At 37.0% G+C, this 22,646-nt stretch overlaps 3 protein-coding genes across 10 annotated transcripts; 2 read left to right on the top strand and 1 right to left on the bottom strand.

Annotated features, from left to right (window-relative positions):
• Positions 1-7,212, top strand: LOC135113509 (serine/threonine-protein phosphatase 2A regulatory subunit B'' subunit gamma-like). Its single transcript, XM_064028784.1, has 2 exons — positions 1-160; positions 5,517-7,212. Exon 2 carries the CDS (start codon positions 5,564-5,566, stop codon positions 6,932-6,934), a length of 1,371 nt encoding a protein of 456 aa, XP_063884854.1. The 5' UTR covers positions 1-160; positions 5,517-5,563; the 3' UTR covers positions 6,935-7,212.
• Positions 5,870-9,637, top strand: LOC135113580 (guanine nucleotide-binding protein subunit beta-like protein 1). Its single transcript, XM_064028903.1, has 3 exons — positions 5,870-6,011; positions 8,372-8,534; positions 8,743-9,637. The coding sequence occupies exons 2-3, from the start codon at positions 8,376-8,378 to the stop codon at positions 9,565-9,567; spliced, it is 984 nt and encodes a 327-aa protein (XP_063884973.1). The 5' UTR covers positions 5,870-6,011; positions 8,372-8,375; the 3' UTR covers positions 9,568-9,637.
• On the bottom strand, positions 7,352-22,623 carry LOC135113622 (phosphatidate cytidylyltransferase, mitochondrial-like). 8 transcript variants are annotated; one of them, XM_064029210.1, is made up of 8 exons: positions 21,099-21,252; positions 15,064-15,246; positions 14,529-14,640; positions 14,091-14,222; positions 13,609-13,817; positions 12,009-12,114; positions 10,879-11,019; positions 7,352-8,166 (listed from the first exon to the last, which is right to left on the bottom strand). In XM_064029210.1, exons 1-7 carry the CDS (start codon positions 21,204-21,206, stop codon positions 10,889-10,891), a joined length of 981 nt encoding a protein of 326 aa, XP_063885280.1. In that variant the 5' UTR covers positions 21,207-21,252; the 3' UTR covers positions 7,352-8,166; positions 10,879-10,888. The 8 variants fall into 8 exon arrangements, with proteins under 8 accessions (XP_063885280.1, XP_063885191.1, XP_063885539.1 ...); XM_064029121.1 differs by lacking the exon at positions 7,352-8,166 and adding an exon at positions 9,744-10,597; XM_064029469.1 differs by lacking the exons at positions 7,352-8,166; positions 21,099-21,252 and adding exons at positions 19,604-19,781; positions 22,609-22,623 and having other exon boundaries at positions 10,689-11,019.
• Between the last annotated feature and the right edge of the window lie 23 nt (positions 22,624-22,646).

A 22,646-nucleotide genomic window follows, 5' to 3' on the forward strand; every position in this document is an offset into this window, starting at 1 on the left:
CGGACGTCCAGGTGAGAGAGAGAGAGAGAGAGCATATTGTTGACTGTTGACATGTGAAGGAAGACTGTTGCGGGAAAGGCGTCCTCGGCACACACCTTAATACTCGTTTCTTGTCCCGATTGCAAGATCTGGAACAAATATCGTGACCATCATTTCACAGGTAATTGTTATGAAGGAGTCTGGTTATGTTTCTTGAGGAATGTCTTAGATTGCCAGTTCCAACTGTCTCGTGTGTATATTTTCCAGAGGTAAAGGGTGTATAGTCCCTTCCCATATAAAGGTAGAGTGAAGGCCGAACACATTAAGTTGATTCTCACTTTCACTGTAGTTTTTTTTTTTTTTTTTTTTTGTTCTGAGCACATTGATATTCGCTGTCACTGTCAGTGTTCAAGAGCCTTTAGGAGGGTACCTTGCTGAAAGCTTGCCCCACCAAGTGTGGCAGTATTCTCACTCGCCCAGCGTTGTAATACTGTAACAGAAATGCATAACTGACAATTCATACCGACAGGCCTCGGGCCCAGTCAGACTGGGACCCCAGTTCTCCACGAGTGACATGAAGGCATCCTGCTTTGTCGTTTTGTGATGAGTTGAGTTAGGTTTAGAGTAATTTTCTTATTTTCTAGTCTAATCTGTGACTGGCTTCATCATACATAACAATAAGAAAACTGAAAACTGAAAATAAGTGGTAGTGAAAGGAGTGATAACAAAAATATTTGGCGAATTTTCAAAATTTTCTTAATTTCAATGCAAAACTAAATTATTTTGCCAGGAAATGATGATTATATTTTTCAGTCAGAATAAATTAGTTTTGCATTGAAATTAAGAAAATTTTGAAAATTTGACAAATATTTGCTTTGTTATTACTCCTTTCATTATCACTTATTTCCAGTTTTCAGTTTTCTTATTGTTATGTATGATGAAGCCAGTCACAGATTAGACTAGAAAATAGGAAAATTAGCAAAATTACTCTAAACCTAACCCAACTCATCACAAAACCTTTGGGATAGTAAGTAACCAAACAAGGCATTTAACTTACAGGCCACTAGCAAAATACTAGCTTATTGAAAGGCTCCACCATTCACTAACCATGGGAATTTTGTTGTCAGACTGTCATGGGCCAAACCATTATTTTGATAAAAAATAAGTTATTTTGCCAGGAAATTATGATTATATTTTCTCAATCAGAATAAATTATTTTTATCAAAATAATAGTTTGGCCCATGGCAGTCTGACAACAAAATTCCCATGGTCAGCAATCGTGATAGGACAAGAAATAAGGGGCTCAAGCTTAAAAAGATTGGGTTTAAAGAGAGGAAGGAACTGGTTCTCAGAGTAGTAGATTTTTTTTTTTTTTTTTTTATGTAGGAAGGACACTGGCCAAGGGCAACAAAAATCTAATAAAAAAAATGCCCACTGAAATGCCAGTCCCATAAAAGGGTCAAAGCAGTGGTCAAAAATTGATGAATAAGTGTCTTGAAACCTCCCTCTTGAAGGAATTCAAGTCATAAGAAGGTGGAAATACAGAAGCAGGCAGGGAGTTCCAGAGTTTACCAGAGAAAGGGATGAATGATTGAGAATACTGGTTAACTCTTGCGTTAGAGAGATGGACAGAATAGGGGTGAGAGAAAGAAGAAAGTCTTGTGCAGCGAGGCTGCGGAAGTAGGGGAGGCATGCAGTTAGCAAGATCAGAAGAGCAGTTAGCATGAAAATAGCGGTAGAAGACAGCTAGATATGCAACGTTGCGGCGGTGAGAGAGAGGCTGAAGACAGTCAGTTAGAGGAGAGGATTTGATGAGACGAAAAGCTTTTGATTCCACCCTGTCTAGAAGAGCAGTATGAGTGGAACTTCCCCAGACATGTGAAGCATACTCCATACATGGACGGATAAGGCCCTTGTACAGAGTTAGCAGCTGGGGGGGTGAGAAAAACTGGCGGAAACGTCTCAGAACACCTAACTTCATAGAAGTTGTTTTAGCTAGAGATGAGATGTGAAGTTTCCAGTTCAGATTATAAGTAAAGGACAGACTGAGAATGTTCAGTGTAGAAGAGGGGGACAGTTGAGTGTCATTGAAGAAGAGGGGATAGTTGTCTGGAAGGTTGTGTCGAGTTCATAGATGGAGGAATTGAGTTTTTGAGGCATTGAACAATACCAAGTTTGCTCTGCTCCAATCAGAAATTTTAGAAAGATCAGAAGTCAAGCATTCTGTGGCTTCCCTGCGTGATATGTTTACCTCCTGAAGGATTGGACGTCTATGAAAAGACGTGGAAAAGTGCAGGATGGTATCATCAGCGTAGGAGTGGATAGGACAAGAAGTTTGGTTTAGAAGATCATTAATGAATAATAAGAAGAGAGTGGGTGCCAGGACAGAACCCTGAGGAACACCACTGTTAATAGATTTAGGAGAAGAACAGTGACCGTCTACCACAGCAGCAATAGAACGGTCAGAAAGGAAACTTGAGATGAAGTTACAGAGAGAAGGATAGAAACCGTAGGAGGGTAGTTTGGAAATCAAAGCTTTGTGCCAGACTCTATCAAAAGCTTTTGATATGCCCAAGGCAACAGCAAAACTTTCACCAAAATCTCTAAAAGAGGATGACCAAGACTCAGTAAGGAAAGCTAGAAGATCACCAGTAGAGCGGCCTTGACGGAACCCATACTGGCGATCCGATAGAAGGTTGTGAAGTGATAGATGTTTAAGAATCTTCCTGTTGAGGATAGATTCAAAAACTTTAGATTGGCAGGAAATTAAAGCAATAGGACGGTAGTTTGAGGGATTAGAACAGTCACCCTTTTTAGGAACAGGTTGAATGTAGGCAAACTTCCAGCAAGAAGGAAAGGTAGATGTTGACAGACAGAGCTGAAAGAGTTTGACTAGGCAAGGTGCAAGCACAGAGGCACAGTTTCGGAGAACAATAGGAGGGACCCCATCAGGTCCATAAGTCTTCCGAGGGGGTTAGGCCAGCGAGGGCATGGAAAACGTCATTGCGAAGAATTTTAATACGTGGCATGAAGTAGTCAGAGGGTGGAGGAGAGGGAGGAACAAGCCCAGAATCGTCCAAGGTAGAGTTTTTAGCAAAGGTTTGAGCGAAGAGTTCAGCTTTAGAAATAGATGTGATAGCAGTGGTGCCATCTGGTTGAAATAGAGGAGGGAAAGAAGAAGAAGCAAAGTTATTGGAGATATTTTTGGCTAGATGCCAGAAATCACGAGGGGGGTTAGATCTTGAAAGGTTTTGACATTTTCTGTTAATGAACGAGTTTTTGGCTAGTTGGAGAACAGACTTGGCATGGTTCCGGGCAGAAATATAAAGTGCATGAGATTCTGGTGATGGAAGGCTTAAGTACCTTTTGTGGGCCACCTCTCTATCATGTATAGCACGAGAACAAGCTGTGTTAAACCAAGGTTTAGAAGGTTTAGGACGAGAAAAAGAGTGAGGAATGTATCCCTACATGCAGACACTATCACCTCTGTTATGCGCTCAGCACACAAAGATGGGTCTCTGACACGGAAGCAGTAGTCATTCCAAGGAAAATCAGCAAAATACCTCCTCAGGTCCCCCCAACTAGCAGAGGCAAAACGCCAGAGGCACCTTCGCTTAGGGGGATCCTGAGGAGGGATTGGAGCGATAGGACAAGATAAAGATATGAGATTCTGATCGGAGGAGCCCAACAGAGAAGAAAGGGTGACAGCATAAGCAGAAGGATTAGAGGTCAGGAAAAGGTCAAGAATGTTGGGCGTATCTCCAAGACGGTCAGGAATACGAGTAGGGTGTTGCACCAATTGCTCTAGGTCATGGAGGATAGCAAAGTTGTAGGCTAGTTCACCAGGATGGTCAGTGAAGGGAGAGGAAAGCCAAAGCTGGTGGTGAACATTGAAGTCTCCAAGATTGGAGATCTCTGCAAAAGGGAAGAGGTTCAGAATGTGCTCCACTTTGGAAGTTAAGTCGTCAAAGAATTTCTTATAATCAGAGGAGTTAGGTGAGAGGTATACAGCACAGATAAATTTAATATGAGAGTGACTCTGTAGTCATAGCCAGATGGTGGAAAACTCGGAAGATTCAAGAGCGTGGGCACGAGAGCAGGTTAAGACATTGCGCACATAAACGCAGCATCCAGCTTTGGATCGAAAATGAGGATAGAGAAAGTAGGAGGGAACAGAAAAGGGCCTACTGTCAGTTGACTCAGACATCTGAGTTTCAGTGAGGAAAAGAAGAGGAGAGGTGGTGTTCTACAGATTGAAAATTAGATCTTACCGCGAATGTTGCAGAAGTTAATGAAGAAAAAGTTGAGGGGGGTGTCAAGACACTTGGGGTCGTCGACAGAAAGGCAGTCCGACCTGACCTGGGGACATTTATGGTCCCCTCCCCAGATAAATGGAATACACTTGGTAAGCAGGCTGTTAGTGCCGAGTCATTAGGGAGCTTTAAGACAAGATGACGAATTTATAGATGAGGATGATACATGGAAGTAGGTAGTTATGTTTTATAGAGGGACTGCCATGCATAGGCCTTACAGCTTCTCTCTCTCTCTCTCTCTCTCTCTCTCTCTCTCTCTCTTTTACTCTGTAGGATTATACAGAGATGGGTGGAAATTAACCCGCAAATTTATATTAAAATACTTTTTTCCCTTTAATTACAGAAAAGTTATATGAAAAGATAGACTTTTGTAGTGCTTTATTCAAAATTTAATATGGGCTGCATCTCTTTCCACCAGCTTTTGGAGTTACCCAGGAATCACATCCACTGATTTCAACAGAAACTCTTTTGAGATGGAGGACAAGACTTCCTGTACTGGCCCTTCAAGTTCTTCCAAAGTTGTTGGTTTGGTATGGTAGATATCTTCCTTTAGCCAACTCCAAAGAAATAAGTCACAGAGTATTAAGTCAAGGATCCTGGCAGGCCACTCATGCGGACCACAGTGACCCATCCATCTCCCGAAGAGGTCGGCATCAAACCACTCGCAAATGATGAGCAAAATGTGGAGGGTTCCAGCTTACATGAAAATCAAATCTTCAGTATTCTCCCAAGTTGTGATAACTGGCAAGATGTCACCCCTCCACATTTTACTCATCATTTGTGAATGGTTTGATGCCAACTTCTCCGGGAGATGGATGGGTCATTGTGGTCCACATGAGTGGCTTGCCAGGAGCCCTGACTTAACACCTTGTGACTTCTTTCTTTGGGGTTGGCTAAAAAAAGTCTACCCTACTAAACCAAAGACTTCAGAAGAACTTGAAGGGCCAGTACAGGAAGTCTTCTCCTCCATCTCACAATGGTTCCTACTGAAATCAGTGGACATGATTCCTGAAGCTACTGGAAAGAACTGGAGGCCATGTAGAATTTTGAATAAAACATGCTATTAAAATCTTTCTTTCCATATAACTTTATTGTAATCAAAGGAAACTAAAAGTGTTTTTTAACAATATAAATTAGGGCATTACTTTCCACCCACCCTGTAAATACAGTCTCCTCACTCTTTATTATACAGCAGACATATAAGATGAGATCTCATCTTTGCAGATTCAAGTGGACTTTTTACAACTGTATATTCATAGACCATCCTGGAGATGGATTTGAAGTCATTGCTTCAAAGCCATCTAAGAAAAAAGGAGGAACTCAAAAAGAGTGAAAATCTCACAGAGGAATCAGAAAGTGATGATCAAGAAAAAATGTTTGAGAAGTATTACTGTGAATGGAAAGCTGCCAGCAAGAGCTCAGCAACCAGTAATGATAAAACCTTTTCTGTCATTCCAAAGTTTTACCACAAACTACCTCCTGAGGATGACCAGCTGCTGCAGAAGTTACGTGAAGAGTCTCGTGCAGTGTTTCTTCAAAGACGAAGCAGAGAACTTTTAGATAATGATGAACTGAAGAACCTTTGGATGTTATTAGATAAACATCAGTCAGTAACAGAAGTTGGTGGGGAGGAACAGTTGATTAATTATGAGGATTTCTTAAAGGTAGCAGAGCAAGCAGGGCCTAAGTGTAAGCAGTACTTTCAACCTTCAACATTTTGTAAGTTGCTCCAAAGTGACTCATATGGACGCATATCTATCATGAATTTCTTTAACTATGTCATGAGGAAAGTGTGGCTTCATCAGACCAGGATTGGACTGTCCCTTTATGATGTTACTGGTCAGGGTTACCTTAGAGAATCAGACTTGGAAAACTACATCTTAGAACTAATCCCAACATTACCTCAATTAGATGGACTAGAAAAATCCTTTCATTCTTTCTATGTGTGCACTGCTGTTAGAAAATTTTTCTTCTTCTTAGACCCTTTACATACTGGACAAATAAAGATTCAAGATATATTAGCATGCAGCTTCCTGGATGATTTGTTAGAACTGCGTGATGAAGAATTGCCCAAAGACCAGCAGCAGAATAATTGGTTCTCAGCACCCTCAGCCCTTAGAGTCTATGGTGTTTACTTGAATTTAGATAAAGATCACAATGGTATGCTTTCTAAACAGGAACTTTCACGTTATGGTATGGGAACCCTGACTCCTGTGTTCATTGACCGGGTGTTCCAGGAATGTCTGACGTATGACGGGGAGATGGACTACAAAACCTATCTCGACTTCGTCTTGGCACTGGAGAACCAGAAGGATCCCCAGTCACTGCATTACTTTTTCAAAATTCTTGACATTGATGGTCAGGGTTACTTGAATGTCTTTACCCTGAACTACTTCTTTCGATCAATTCAGGAGCAGATGCGTCAACACAATCAGGAGCCAGTTAATTTTGAGGATGTTAAAGATGAAATATTTGACATGGTAAAACCAGCAGATCCATTTAAAATTACACTGCAAGATCTTATTAACTGTGGCCAGGGTGATGTTGTCATCAGTATCCTTATTGACTTAAATGGCTTCTGGACATATGAGAATAGGGAAGTTCTTGTGGCAGATAGTAGTGAAGATCCAGCACAGGTATGAGTCATATTTTTTTTCCATATATGGAGTAAATACATTTAATAAATTACATAGCAGTGCCTCTACTTATAAAGAAGTAACTACAAGCTAATTATCTTGTTTGAACTTTTGCCATCCATACATTACTTCCTTTTTCCATATTTTTATAGTACAAAATATAACAATACAAGGAAATGTAAGAATGTATGAGCAATGTGTAGAAATAGATTAATTAAGTCTATGGTCATATTTTCTTAACTAAATATGTTTAGAAATTATTTTAGCATTTTCCAAAAATAAAACAGAAGAAAGAACATTCTTAAATTTTTTACTACCATAGTCTCCTCACACCAGTAGTATAGCAAATGGTTATCTTTTAGGTGACTGAAGTAAACCCCCATTTCAAACATGACATCACAGATATATGAGTGGCTGCCGTATGTACACATTTCCTATGTGCAGCACACCACCTGCCCTGGCAAAATGAGATGTGCTACTTTTCCTGTTTGTGGATGGAATTATATGAGTAAAAAGAAAAATATGTACCAATTATACAAGATGGGTACTGCTTGATTTACATGGAATTCTGCTTCACAAAATAAATGCAACGTGTCTTGTCACACTTATGTTCTTCCTTTCTGCAGTGAACACAGTGAAACTGATTAATATATGAGTTTGTAGTATATACAGCTAACATAATTAAATAGTAACATGAGTTATTCATTATTATGAAAGTCACTCAACATTTCCAAAGATTATGCTTTCTAAAATGAAGAGGATGTCATCTAAAGTTTTGGAGTGACTTAAACAGCTTTTCATTAATGTTTATTCCTTTACTTTTCCAGCTGAACTTTATGGAAACATTTTGAGGACAAACAGTAAATAGTTTTGGTGAAAGATTATCCATGCTTTAATCTTCTCGGTTTTTATTTCGGCGACCTTTGTGAACACACGTAATTATATGTGGTGTCGTTTGTACACAAACTCTGCAGGAGCCTCATGATAAGCTCATCATGAATTCAGGATTTTCTTATCCACCTAAGTGTTCACATTTTGTAAGCTGTCAAAAAACCCATGACAAGACAAACAAAGGCACTCCAGAGTGTATCTAATCACAAAGATAGCTGAGTGAACAGGCATTTGAGCTAATAAAAATGTGCCTTTAATATCATATCATGCACAAGTTTCTAATATTAAAGTCCTGTGACCAGATTTTACAGGCAAATAGAGTTCATGTTCCCAACTCCATCCTCGCTCTGAAACAAGACAGGAGGAATTATATCTGCTAGTACTAGTGTAGGCTACAAGCTAGTTATGCAAATTGTGACCAATACTACTGACCGTGAAGAATTCTTTTTATATATGAAGAATCTACCACTTACCTGCCAGATTTCACCTGCTAACCATTGTCTGCTTTACTGCCAGAAACCTCCCCTTGCCAACTTCTGTTTCCCTTTACAGTAATATGGGTGGACCTGCCCCAGATCCTGTGTTTGTTTTACGTGGGGCGGAGTCACCAGTGACAGCTGTGACCTTTCTCAATGTAGATGCAACAGAAGGACAAAGAGACAAGTACATAGCAGCTGGAACCCAAGATGGCAAAATTCTTCTTTGGAACCTTAAGGTTTGTTTTAATTAGCAACTTTAAATATATAATTTTCCCAGTTTCCTATACAAAACATAAAATCATATATATATATATATATATATATATATATATATATATATATATATATATATATATATATATATATATATATATATATATATACACAGTGATTTCCTATTGACATCAAACAATGGATGAATGATGGAAGTTTATCTCCTCACAGACAAAATGCAAGACTACAGAATGGGTAGCTCATGCAGGTTCGTCCATCCACTGGCTCCATAGTGAATCTCCTGACATACTGTGGTCTCTAGGGAGATCTGATAGTGTAAAAGCATGGAATATTCATTCCTCTCCTGCTGCTGTATCAACATATCCTGTGGTGGATTACCTTGGATTCAGTTCTTCACACATTATACAAGTAAACAGTAACACAAAATTGCTGTCACTTCCTGGGCCATCACAGGAGGGAGTGACTGTCTGGGATATTGATAAAAACTTCAAAATCAGCACTTTAGTACCTCCAGATGTCAAGGCTTTTGGTAGCATGATGCAACCAAGATGGATGAAAATTCAAGATGTCATTATTCTAGGTGTTCTTTATGAAAGTGGACATATTGCACTATGGGACTGGGCCAATTCAAAAATCCTCAGTCAACACCAAGTGACCGAAAACCCTATGTGCTTTACTTTTGACAAATCCTCTCAGACTGGCATTATTGGTACTGCAGCTGAAAAAATATATGTATTCAGTATACAGAACAATCTGAACATCTCTATAGTGAAGGAGCTCTCTATCACAAATGCTGGCATTTCTTCTTGTGTCATACGTCCTGATGGAAAGCTGTTTGTTACAGGTGGATGGGATTCACGCATTCGTTTCTTTTCCAGTAAAAAATGTAAGCCATTAGCAGTATTAATGTACCACAAAAAGACAGTAGAATGTATTGCTTATTCGAAAGATAATATAGAAGAGTTAGGTGGAGGGTTTATATTAGCTGCTGGTTCCTCTGATAAGAGTGTATCCCTGTGGAACATATTTAACTAAGAGCCCCATAATGTAATATTGCACATCTAATAATAAACTGTTTCATTGAAAACAAATATTTTTTGGTGAAGATTATGATTTTTATTCCTGCTGTGTGTCCTTTCATTCATAACTGACCATAAATATAATAATGAAATACATACAGATGCTACTGACTCATTCTTTTGTCAGGACAAGAATATAATACAGAAATATATTATCTTCACTTATGGCTGTTTAGTGTCAAATACACATTATTACATTTCCTAAGTAGTACAATTTTCAGTCTTACATTTGTGAATGACTGTAGGAAAGTTTATTATAAGATGAATATTTAATGTCAATATGTTCCTAATCAGTGATTAAAATAGCACAACAGTATCAAAGACTTCTATGAGCAATGATTTCATTATCAGGAGCAGCAAAGATCTTTTTTGTGGTTCAATTCCCTGAAACAAGTTTTCTACAATATTAGCAAGTGTGGTATTACTCATTAAACTTTTGTTGCAGTTCTACCATATGGGACAGTTTTTAATATCTAATATTCTATCTAAATCTTCAGTGAAGAAACCTTACAACACATGCCACCAGTTCAGTAAGTGGTGCGAATGAGCCTCTGGTTCAATGATATGACCACTTATAAAAATTTAATGGTCAAAAAGAAAATATTGAACTTATAAATGTTAAAAAAAAAATACATATATACAATGTTTACATTACAGAAATTTCAATAAATAATATTTTTGGTACTTTTCCTTAATGTTCATAAGTCAAATTCAGTAGAGGTTGATGTGAATATCTGTTTTGGGTAATTTCCTCTCTTTTCTTCAGCTTCAGCTTCTTAAAGAGAGATGAGCTAATCTTACAATAAATGCAATTTTAAGATTTCTAGAGCCATCTTAATGGAGGTGAAAACAATTCCACGAAAAATGTATCTCTAACAGCACCTCTGGGAATGTGTTGTAGATGATAACACTGAGAGGTTCATCTTTAACCTACATGTAGATAGTCAGGTTCCAAGTGATGAATAACAGGACAATCACCACTAGCCCTAGAATAATATATATATATATATATATATATATATATATATATATATATATATATATATATATATATATATATATATATATATATATATATATATATATATATATATATATCAACTGCTGGTCTATTCCTTTAAGTTAATTTTGCTCAAATCAATGCAGTGTCTTGCAACACCCAGCCTGTGGTTATTTAATCTGTCACAACAGTGCATTTAATTTACAGATTAGGAAAATAATTCATCATAAATAATTTATGAATGCCTAGGTAGTGTTATTTACCTACCTACACAACATTATCTCTGCAAGCTCTTCCACATCTTCTTCACCTTGGACCAAGAGTACCTGACGGACTTGGTAGCACCTGCAGTCATTATGCCTTTGATGCTTTGAGTCAAACTGGAGATCTTCACAATATCTTGGATACCTGTTGAAAAGAAACCAGGGAAGAACAGTTACAATTCTTCTCACATTTCATCCCTGTTATATTTAATCTCCTCTTCTCTGTTGTCTCTATGTTCAATAATTTAGGTCTATTCCCTCATATAACTACTTTGCATTCATTGCAAACAAAAATATAAACACTATTTATTCCTTCCCACAACTTTCATGTTTCATTTATTCTAAACATCTTTACATCTATTCCTCTATTCTTACCAATATCCTTCATATTCAAAACAGTCTACCTTCTCAAGCAACTTACCATTTGAAGTTACACTCATCATCTTACCATCTACCACCCTCATACACTTTAGTTTACTCTTAGTCTTATTCACCCTCAATTTCCTCATTCCACACACTCTTCTACTCTTTACCAGTAATCTTAATCTATCCTCTAAGTAGGCTCTCAGTGCAGTGTCACCTGCAAATGGCAGCTGATTCAGATTCCACTCTACCATCAGCATTCTGCAGACTGAAAATCTACCTCTCACATTCATCTCTATTACAGCAGCATCTATACAAACATTCAACATTTAAAAGGGCATCACACAGCCCTTTTAGATGTAAAGATGTTTAGAATAAATTAAATATGAAAGTTGTGGGAAGGAATAAATAGTGTTTATATTTTTGTTTGCAATGAATGCAAAGTAGTTATATGAGGGAATAGACCTAAATTATTGAACATAGAGACAACAGAGAAGTGGGGATTAAATATAACAGGGATGAAATGTGAGAAGAATTGTAACCCTACTCATGCAATGAGCTGTTACAAATTGTAAATTGAAAAGAGCAGTTACCCCTGGAACCAAGACTACACCCATGCTACTTTTCACTCAAACACATCTGCTATACACAAAAAACTTCTCACTCCCTATAGTAACTAATCATCTTGTCCATACAGTTTCAAAATATTATATCCTTTATCTTACTTTATATTTCAATTTCTTATCTAATTATAATTAATTATTGGCTCACCTCTGTGTATGACATCTTCTACATCTGTGTCATGAGCAGCTGCCCTGAGAACGTCTTCAAGATCCCTACTTCTGCCATCCTTGTTCCACTCTCTAATAAGCATGAGCTGCAAGTGTGAAAACAAGTGCTTTACAGCAGACTGTTCAATACATTAACAGTATTTATTGCAGTCAAGTTGATAATATACAACAGCAAATATAAAGCAAGTCATATCAGAAACCTGATTCTGCTTACCATTTTCTCCCTTCCTAATCTTTAAAAGCAATTCTTCCTGTCCAGTATGAGTAAATCCCAATAAAACCATGGTGAGGTCAAGAGAGATGGTAGGATGCAGGATGTGGGATACACAAATATATACACACAGATGTATGAAATTAAACATGCATGTTATCACATATATATTCATATATATGTGATATTATGTGTGAACATATGTATTGTTCAATGCCTCAAAAACTCAATTCCTCCATCTATCAACTCAACACAACCTTCCAGACAACTATCCCCTCTTCTTCAATGACACTCAACTGTCCCCCTCTTCTACACTGAACATCCTCAGTCTGTCCTTTACTTATAATCTGAACTAGAAACTTCACATCTCATCTCTAGCTAAAACAGCTTCTATGAAGTTAGGTGTTCTGAGACATCTCTGCCAGTTTTTCTCACCCCCCCAGCTGCTAACTCTGTACAAGGGCCTTATCTGTCCATGTATGGAGTATGCTTCACATGTGTGGGGGGGGTTCCACTCATACTGCTCTTCTAGACAGGGTGGAATCAAAAGCTTTTCATCTCATCAACTCCTCTCCTCTGACTGACTATCTTCAGCCTCTCTCTCATCGCCAGAGTTGCATCTCTAGCTGTCTTCTACGTGTGGGGGGGGGTTCCACTCATACTGCTCTTCTAGACAGGGTGGAATCAAAAGCTTTTCATCTCATCAACTCCTCTCCTCTGACTGACTATCTTCAGCCTCTCTCTCATCGCCAGAGTTGCATCTCTAGCTGTCTTCTCTTCTGATCTTGCTAACTGCATACCTCCCCTCCTCCCACAGCCTCACTGCACAAGACTTTTTTTTTCTCTCACCCCTATTCTGTTTACCTCTCTAACACAAGAGTTAACCAATATTCTGAATCATTCATCCCTTTCTCTGGTAAACTCTGGAACTCCCTGCCTGCTTCTGTATTTCCACCTTCCTATGACTTGAATTCCTTCAAGAGGGAGGTTTCAAGACACTTATCCTTCAATTTTTTACTACCACTTTGGACTCTTTTATGGGACTGGCATTTCAGTTGGCATTTTTTTTTGTTGGATATTTGTTGCCCTTGGCCAGTGTCCCTCCTACATAAAAAAAAAAAAAATCACATGAGGAGAGTTTAGAGGCCAACATATATTCCTGAAGGACATAGTGATACCTAACTCATATTATGGCTGCACAAATACTTGATCTAGGACATTAGTGACTGACAATAATCAGCTACTGGAAACCAACAAAGGATCTGAACTGCAAATTAAAACACTAGAAATTTCTAAACCTAGCTCATGATGTTATTAAGTTGCTGCTTTCCTACACCAGCTAAAGACTTAAAATGAGCACTAAGCTAACCTGCAATCGTTTAGGCAGCATGGAGAGATGGTAAAGCCTTGCTGGTGGGGATGTGTCTTGCTCTCCCATCCCCTGCAGAGTGTCCAAAATAACATACTCCTCTAGTTCTTTTAGGATTGGGGTGTAGAGGGCACGAAATTCCCGGATCTGTGCCCCGACTATGTTCCTTACTTTATTTTGATCTTCGCCAACATACATTCGGAAGTCTCCTAAAAAGATTTTTTTAATTACATAATTATCATCAATGCATTTTTTTTTTTTTGTTGAAGAGGCTATTTTTACAACATTACTTTGAAATATGACACCTGAAAAAATTCTTTGACATATTCCTTCAATAGAAAACTATCTTGAAGCAGTGAAGTGGCTAGTCAATGTGCAAGCTCAGATCATTCACACACTTTAATTGTAGGCTCAAATTTACTTTTAATACATATGTACAGTACAACATTATTGTTTATGCATGATTAGTCAATCCACTTCACCTGCATATGAAAGTCCTGCCAGAGTCATATACAGCTGCTCTTCACTGAAGAGCTCTGGGAGTAGTAGGAGGGCAGTGTGTACTGCAAAGAACAGATTCAGCTTGAGGGCGGTGTGGAGCTCCTCATCCTCAGCTGCGGAAACATTATTTGAATCTCAAATTAGTCACCACAAATTATTACTTAATTATCTAGAATATCTTCATTTAGATAAGGTGTACATAAAGGGCTGAGTTACAGCAACTATGTATACCATAGTTCAGATAAATTTTTGCCAGTTTAATTATCCCTATCTACCAAGTTCCCACTTTGGTGATCAAAGTATAAAAAGATTTCACTGTACATTTCTGTAAGCAAGAATACATATTAGTTACAACAAAGGTGATACATGCTTCACTTGTGAAATGAGGTTAGAAAATAAAATATGTATACTACACCAACCTTTATGTAACATGAGGACTGGTTTGTGTAAGCGACCAGCAACATAGAGTGTGTCCCAGTCCAGCAGGTCAGCCACTAAGCTGGAGTGTGATATTACCCCATACTTTATCATCTGTGATCACAGGAATACCATTATGAGCACTGCAACAAATCATTTAATGTGACACTGAAAAATATATACATAATAATAATAATAATAATAATAATAGTAATAATAATAATAATAATAATAATAATAATAATAATAATAATAATAATAATAATAATAATAATAATGATAAAAATAAAGTGTGTATGTATGTGGGTTTACCTAAATATAGTATACTGGGATTGAATTACTCATCTACTCCTGCCTCCCAATGTATGTATACTCATCCATTCTGCCATTCAGTGGATGAACACTTCACCTCTTGCAGAAACAAGTACACTGCATTATAGGAGAAGTGTATGGTGAACACTGAACATGAAAGTCAAAAAGTAACACATGGTGAATGCCTGGTAGGTTATGATGAATTATGATGAAATGTTGCCTCACCCCTTCATGTGTTGGAATCAGGGTGTTGAAGTATATCTTGGCTCCCCAGTTTTCTTGAATTCTGCTAATGAAGTGTGGTCCTCCTAATCTCAGGGATGAGTAATGCTTGGGGTTTTGTGCCATGTTCACTTGGTGCCACGCCTGTGGATCCCGCACTGCCACAATGAAGTCCATCATGTTATCCTGCAAAGAATTTATGGTTTAAAGTTTCTGCTGATCATATTTATCATAAACTGTTCACTTAAACAACACTATTTTTACTTATTTCAATAGTTATGCTATTTTTATGACACTACTTACATGTACTGTGCAATTTTTCAATTACCTTATCAATCTTAAAATATGGTGTCAGCATGTACATTTTCACATTACAGTTGCAAGAAAATTAGCAAAGATTTCACTCATAAGTAAGAATATACAATACATTTCAGTGGAAAAAAGGAAACCAAGATAACTACTTTACCAACAGCAATGGAAGTGTGATAAAAGAAATTAAATTGAAAAAAGTCTATGAAAACCATTATCCAAAAGCCTTCTTATTTTTTAAATGCAGTGCTGTGTACAATGCAAGAGGAAATACATATGCATTAACATTAAGGAATTAATATTCTTAGATGGTAAGAATATAGGAAATAACCTAAATAGGAAAGTGATTTTTTTTGTTTTAAGGAAAATGAGAAGTATATAAACTAAGATACGTATGAAGGCAACAGTATTTTTTTTTTTTTTTTAAGCATACCAAATACTACAGATACAGCAATTCCTCAAACTCCAGGAAAGAAGAGAAGAGAACTAAGCCAACATATGGGATGCAGACATAGACAATGGGACAATAGGAGAACTAGATGACATAAATATCAATGAAGAAAATGTTCCAAGGATAATAAGAAAATGAGTTTCACAATAGTATAAAAAAACAAATTTTTGGAAAGGTCTGGAAGCAGAAATCGTACAACTATAGAACACTGGAGATTACAACTTAAGTTAAGCAGCATTAGATATAGGCATAGAAACAAGACAAGGAAAGTGTGTATGGTCAGAGTCTGCATGCTACAGTTACCTAGCAGTTATACATACCAGTACAAGCTGCCATTCTGAAATACCTCACCATAACACTCAAGCTTTTCCTTGTTTTGATAATAAAGTGATCAACAGAGATGTATTTCAATACAAACTTCTAGGGATTTATATTCTCTAACTAGACCATAAGGGAGTCAACAGAGCTTGCATTTTCCTTCTCTCAAGAAAGTGGCAAGGGAGGCTCTGGTGCACTGTATTTATCAGGCAAATGTGACTGTGTTCCAAGAGAGAGAGAGAGAGAGAGAGAGAGAGAGAGAGAGAGAGAGAGAGAGAGAGAGAGAGAGAGAGAGAGAGAGAGAGAGAGAGAGAGAGAGAGAGAGAGAGAGAGAGAGAGAGAGAGAGAGAGAGAGAGAGAGAGAGAGAGAGAGAGAGAGAGAGAGAGAGAGAGAGAGAGAGAGAGAGAGAGAGAGAGAGAGAGAGAGAGAGAGAGAGAGAGAGAGTATTGGCTGTATTTTGTTTTGATCTTATAACTTAAAGGTACATATATAAATAAATAAATAAATAAATAATAATAATGATAATAATAATAATAATAATAATAATAATAATAATAATAATAATAATAATAACAATAATAATAATAATAATATTATATCTAACAATAATAATAATAGAAAAATAATAGAAATCTATGTGGAATATTGGGATATACAAACACTGAAAACTGCAAATCTAGTTTCTATACAGGCCAGTAGGCAACTATTAACACAATTATTAAGGATCTATTAATTAATCATATATAAAAGATGAAAAAGAGTTCTCAGATTACAACCTCCCACCTCCTGCATTACAGGAAAGTCCATTAGTTACATGGTTAATGTCTCCAATAATTAAATAAAACACAGAATAATAGAAAAGTATATTGAAAAAGTAAATTGAATCATGTCCAACAAAATTATAGTTTCCTCATGCTTTATCTGCATGAACAAAAAAATAATTAATTCAAATTACCAATTTTCTCATGAAAAAGTAAGGAAACAAAAGGGAATCTTCCACTTTCAGTAAAGATATGCAGTACCAGCATCCAACTTGCACAGTAATATGCACGTGTTTATAGTGTGCAGATTCACGTGCATGAATATAATTAGGCACTTCCAGATAAGAGATTAACAACATAGTAGAACAGACTCCTAAAATATAAACTGGTAATGAGATCATGAAAACAATGGCTACTTAATAATACACAGATGAGAAAAATAAACCTGGGATCCTCTTCATCCTGACAATCAGCAAGCTACTCTTTCAAAATTAACACCTGTCCTCATCACTATAATATTTCACTCATATTACAGATGCATGTGCAATACCTGTCTACAATATGCAAAGAGAGAAATACCATAGCAGAAAAATATAGCATATCTGTTGTACATTTGTACAAAATGTTAAGAAACCTGTGATAAATATCTTCTTGATCTACAATCCTGTACATATTTTCAACATAAAGTGAGGTATCTGACTCAAGGACAGATACCTCACTTTATAGACAATAGCAAACAATGAGTCCAACTGATGCATGCAGCACTGTTTATTCATACCAGACAATGACTCAAATTACTGTGCATATCCATCACTTAAGTCCAAACACTCTCATTCCCCCCAATTGATGTCACAAGTGCCCTAATAATGCAATCATGAGGAAGAACACCACTCATATGAGCAACAATACAAGAACCAGAAAATATTTTGTTATCACAACACACATTAATTTTTCTTTAACTAGATTTCTTAATGCAGATTCTTATAATCAATGACATTTACCATAACGGTAAAAAAAAAAAAAAAAAAGCAAACCTAAATATCTTATGAGAGAGAGAGAGAGAGAGAGAGAGAGAGAGAGAGAGAGAGAGAGAGAGAGAGAGAGAGAGAGAGAGAGAGAGAGAGAGAGAGAGAGAGAGAGAGAGAGAGAGAGAGAGAGAGAGAGAGAGAGAGAGAGAGAGAGAGAGAGAGAGAGAGAGAGAGAGAGAGAGAGAGAGAGAGAGAGAGAGAGAGAGAGAGAGAGAGAGAGAGAGAGAGAGAGAGAGAGAGAGAGAATGATTTCCTCACAAATTAATCATCGTAAATGCAGTTAAGTTGATCAAGAAAGGTTTGCTGCAGCATCATAGTGCTGGTAATAAGGAGCAAAAGACTTGTGACCCATCCCTCATGAAGTAGTCAATGGTAAAAGAGAACTGCATTAAGTATAAATTGTTAGAGAATGATTTGTTGCATTACACATAATAATAGCACCACTAAATTATGAAAGGATAATAAATAACCCTGTTACTTTCAATGAAAATCACACACACACACACACACACACACACACACACACACATGCATTCCTAATCAGTAACGGGTACTTTGTATTTCTTATGGATTTCTTTTACAGTCACTTGTTCTAACTCTGCAAGGCGACCTAAAACCAGCTGAGCTGCATCCTTGACTTCATTATACCTGTGAAGATTATGTATGTGGCCCTGCAACTCTTCAACCTGAAAACCACTTTCTTTAAGAGTTGCAATTTCTTTGTCAATCTCAGTCTCTTGCTTGATGAGATCAGCCAACTGGTCTTCAGGTGTCTGTAACTGTTGCTGAGGTAATTTGCTGCTTGGACTTCGAAATGGAGAATTAAACTGTCGTGAGAAAGATTTCCTTCGAAAATCATGAAGGCTATTGCCAGCCCTCTGGGGAGTTGTGTTGCTCAAGAGGCCTCCCTTCAACACTGATTTCTGGGGGGTTTCCGTTCTCTTCAACACTGATTTCTGGGGGTTTCCATTCTCTTGTACTTAACCACATCTCCTTCAATGTCTTTTTGAGGTATATATCCCACTGTATTCTCACTTTTGCTTGCAGAGCTTTGTCCTGCAGTTGAGGTTTTCGTAGTATCAACAGAGTTATCGTGTGAAGGCCGTGGGGATCGGAATGGACTCCTGAAAGCCTGTTGAACATGAAACTTTTGAAATACCCAGTATACTTTCTCATTTTAGTGAGTTGTTTCTACTTCATTCATCCACAACTGAGCCAAATAAACTGTATGGGTCTAGGAAGTTGGGAACCCAGGCAGGTCCATTATTTTTTGCTACTAACAGCAAATTTTATATAAATTTTTCAAGTACATGCATTAAATTCTGCCATATTTCACATGTGTAAATAAAGACAATAACATTCATGAAACTGATGCCTACAAAAATAAAGTTTTTCAATATTTGAGCAGTAAGATAAAAAAAAAAAACTATGTAATACATAAACCACGAAAAATATATTAATATAAATAACAGTTCTGAATATGTACATGGTAATAGCAAATCAAACTTAGGTTTCTTAAACTATCTCCTATACATACATTCATGCAGTATGCTGGGTTCATCTGGATGAATGAAGTACATATGTACATAAGAAGTCAGATTTTTTTTACACATCATAAAATCTAAAAAATATTTATCCACTTGGTTCACATACAAAATCACAGAGTGGCACATACCATACTGTACAAAGGCTGTAAATCTGAACTCAATAAGGAAGTTTCATTAAATTTGGTCAGTTCAGCATCTTGCTCAAGTAACAACGTAAATACATGAGGATCATCCTTTCATTTTTGTTGATAAAATCAATGTTCATTGGTGATCTTGACTCTCTATATCAGCTTCCCAACACTGTTACTGTAAAGCAAGGAAAACTGAACCTTAGAAAGACATTAAATTTAGTTGAATGATATATTTTGAAGGGCATCTTTTATTTCTTATATTGAAAAAAAAAATAAAATACAAGAGTTCTCCTCTAAAAGCAAAGGTCAATCATACTGATACTATTATATGGTGCTCTTTCAACATTATCCATACTGCTCCAATTGTGGAGATGAAGCAATACCCAAGCCATCCACCCTCACTCACTCCCTCCCTCCCTCGCCACATCAATGCCTCACATAAGATGCTATGGGAGATGTAAGGAATGTTGGTGAAGATAGCAGTGACCTTCCTTATAAATTCAGTGAGAGAGAGAGAGAGAGAGAGAGAGAGAGAGAGAGAGAGAGAGAGAGAGAGAGAGAGAGAGAGAGAGAGAGAGAGAGAGAGAGAGAGAGAGAGAGAGAGAGAGAGAGAGAGAGAGAGAGAGAGAGAGAGAGAGAGATGAACATGTCTTAGTGAGTCTGGGTGTAATTTTAGGGCCAGGGGGGGATGAAAATCCTTTCTCATCCATCATATAATCTGGATTACTGGATATATCAAAATGGTGTTCCCTTCATTGATCTAATATAATGAGTGTTTATGGTATACTCTATATTCATATTAATCTATTTAATTGAAATTCTCTCTCTCTCTCTCTCTCTCTCTCTCTCTCTCTCTTCTCTCTCTCTCTCTCTCTCTCTCTCTTGAGAAAGAGAGAGAGAGATAATTCAATTAAATAGATTAATATGAATATGAGTATACCATAAACACTCATTATATTAGATCAATGATCTCTCTCTCTCTCTCTCTCTTGAGAGAGAGAGAGAGAGAGAGAGAGAGAGAGAGAGAGAGAGAGAGAGAGAGAGAGAGAGAGAGAGAGAGAGAGAGAGAGAGAGTACTCATTCTTTTTGTGTGTGTATTCCTTAATTGCTATTACCAAAATTGTATTTTTACAGGAGTGACTCAAGCTTGTAATGCTCCATCTTTTAAAGTCAATCTGTCACATTTATCTTTAAAGCTATGAATGTTTCTTGCACACACAAGTTCGTCAGTCAATGAATCCCATTGGCTGACTGCTGTCAGAAAAAAAAAAAGTAAATTTCCTCAATCTCTCTTCGCTCTATTTTCCTTACTGTGTCTTCTTAGTGTTTTGTTTTCCTTTTACACACCTGTACATGTGACACCTTGATATGTGGTTTGGAACGTGTGAGCCAGGAGAGGAATACAATCTGCATGCCGGTTACTTGCACATTAGGATCATCTACATACTAGAATTCAAACAATAAAGTATATTGGGTTTGGCATTCTACATACTCTGACATTCTGATGGCCGATTTGCTTGAACACTCCTGAACCATAGGCAAACGCAAGAGAATATCCTTTTGGAAAGCTTTGCAGGGCTCGTGCATAGCGCGAAGCCATCGGTGATCACCCAGCAAGTTATTTACCACCATTTCATCGGCGCTAAAAATGTTCCACCACTGACCTTTTTCTCATTTTTGCTAAATGCTTTGCTTTGTTTTTTCACGGTTTTTAAAAATTTGTTAACTATATTTGTTTCTCTAGCATAAGTAAAAACTGGCTGTATGCTTTGAAAGATGAACATAGTGAAATTACAAATTCATGCAATCACAACTGAAGTGCACAAGGATGGTAGAGGCATAGCAGAAAGATAATATAGTTTTTAGTTTACCTAACTAGAATAGCACACTCCCTGGAGTACATCATCCTGTGTTTCATTTCACTACTCCATTGTACTTTGAATGTCAATGAGGAAGTAGTGAAAATGCTGGCGCATAGTGCCTGGCTCGATCAACTAACTCGACCAGAAATACGGACTGTATGCTGAGCATGATAAATCCGGAAAAAAAAAGAATAAAAAAAGAAAAAGAAAAAAAAAAATAAATAAATAAAAATTATATATATATATATATATATATATATATATATATATATATATATATATATATATATATATATATATATATATATATATATATATATATATATAGGCAAACTGGAAGGACACAAAGGTGATGGATGAACGGCATAAATCTCTCTCTTTCTCTCCAGACTGAGAAACGCGGACTAAGAAGAGCATTAGATACAAAAAGGACTATCTGCATTACAAATGATAAGGATTAATTTGTGAATGGGACGCAGCTTTGATTGCCTCTTTCTAGTGAGTTTTGCCCACATCTTGCGCGATCAACAAGCCAGGTCAGATAGGGAAAAGGGAGGAGTCCGTATGGTAGAACAGGGATATACCAGTTTTACTGCTGGGACCCTGATAGAAAAAAAAAAAAAAAAAAAAGTGTGTTGCGCAATATAATCAGTAATAGGTCTTCTCCTAGAACTCTTAAAGGGTTAATATGATTTTTTTTTCTTGAGAGAGAGAGAGAGAGAGAGAGAGAGAGAGAGAGAGAGAGAGGTTGGGTGGGAACGCCTTGTTTCACCTATCTCCTCCTTGTATGATAACCATTTTTGCAGTGTCGCTAGCCTTATATATATATATATATATATATATATATATATATATATATATATATATATATATATATATATATATATATATATATATATATATATATATATATACAGAGAGAGAGAGAGAGAGAGAGAGAGAGAGAGAGAGAGAGAGAGAGAGAGAGAGAGAGAGAAAAATTTCACGAGATAGATTGTTTCTGTTGTTTCTCCATAAAGTTACTGTCGCGTTTTCTGTAATTACTAATATAAAGGGAAGTAGAACACATCTAGCAAAATTTTCGGGTGGAGAAACCTTAAGTGGGACTGGATATTATAAAGGTAGAATCGAACTATTTACACTCTCCCTGGCGCCTCTCTTGTAGAAGAGGTTCTGAT

Source organism: Scylla paramamosain, chromosome 1 (genome assembly GCF_035594125.1).
Source record: "Scylla paramamosain isolate STU-SP2022 chromosome 1, ASM3559412v1, whole genome shotgun sequence".
Lineage (NCBI taxonomy): Eukaryota > Metazoa > Arthropoda > Malacostraca > Decapoda > Portunidae > Scylla > Scylla paramamosain.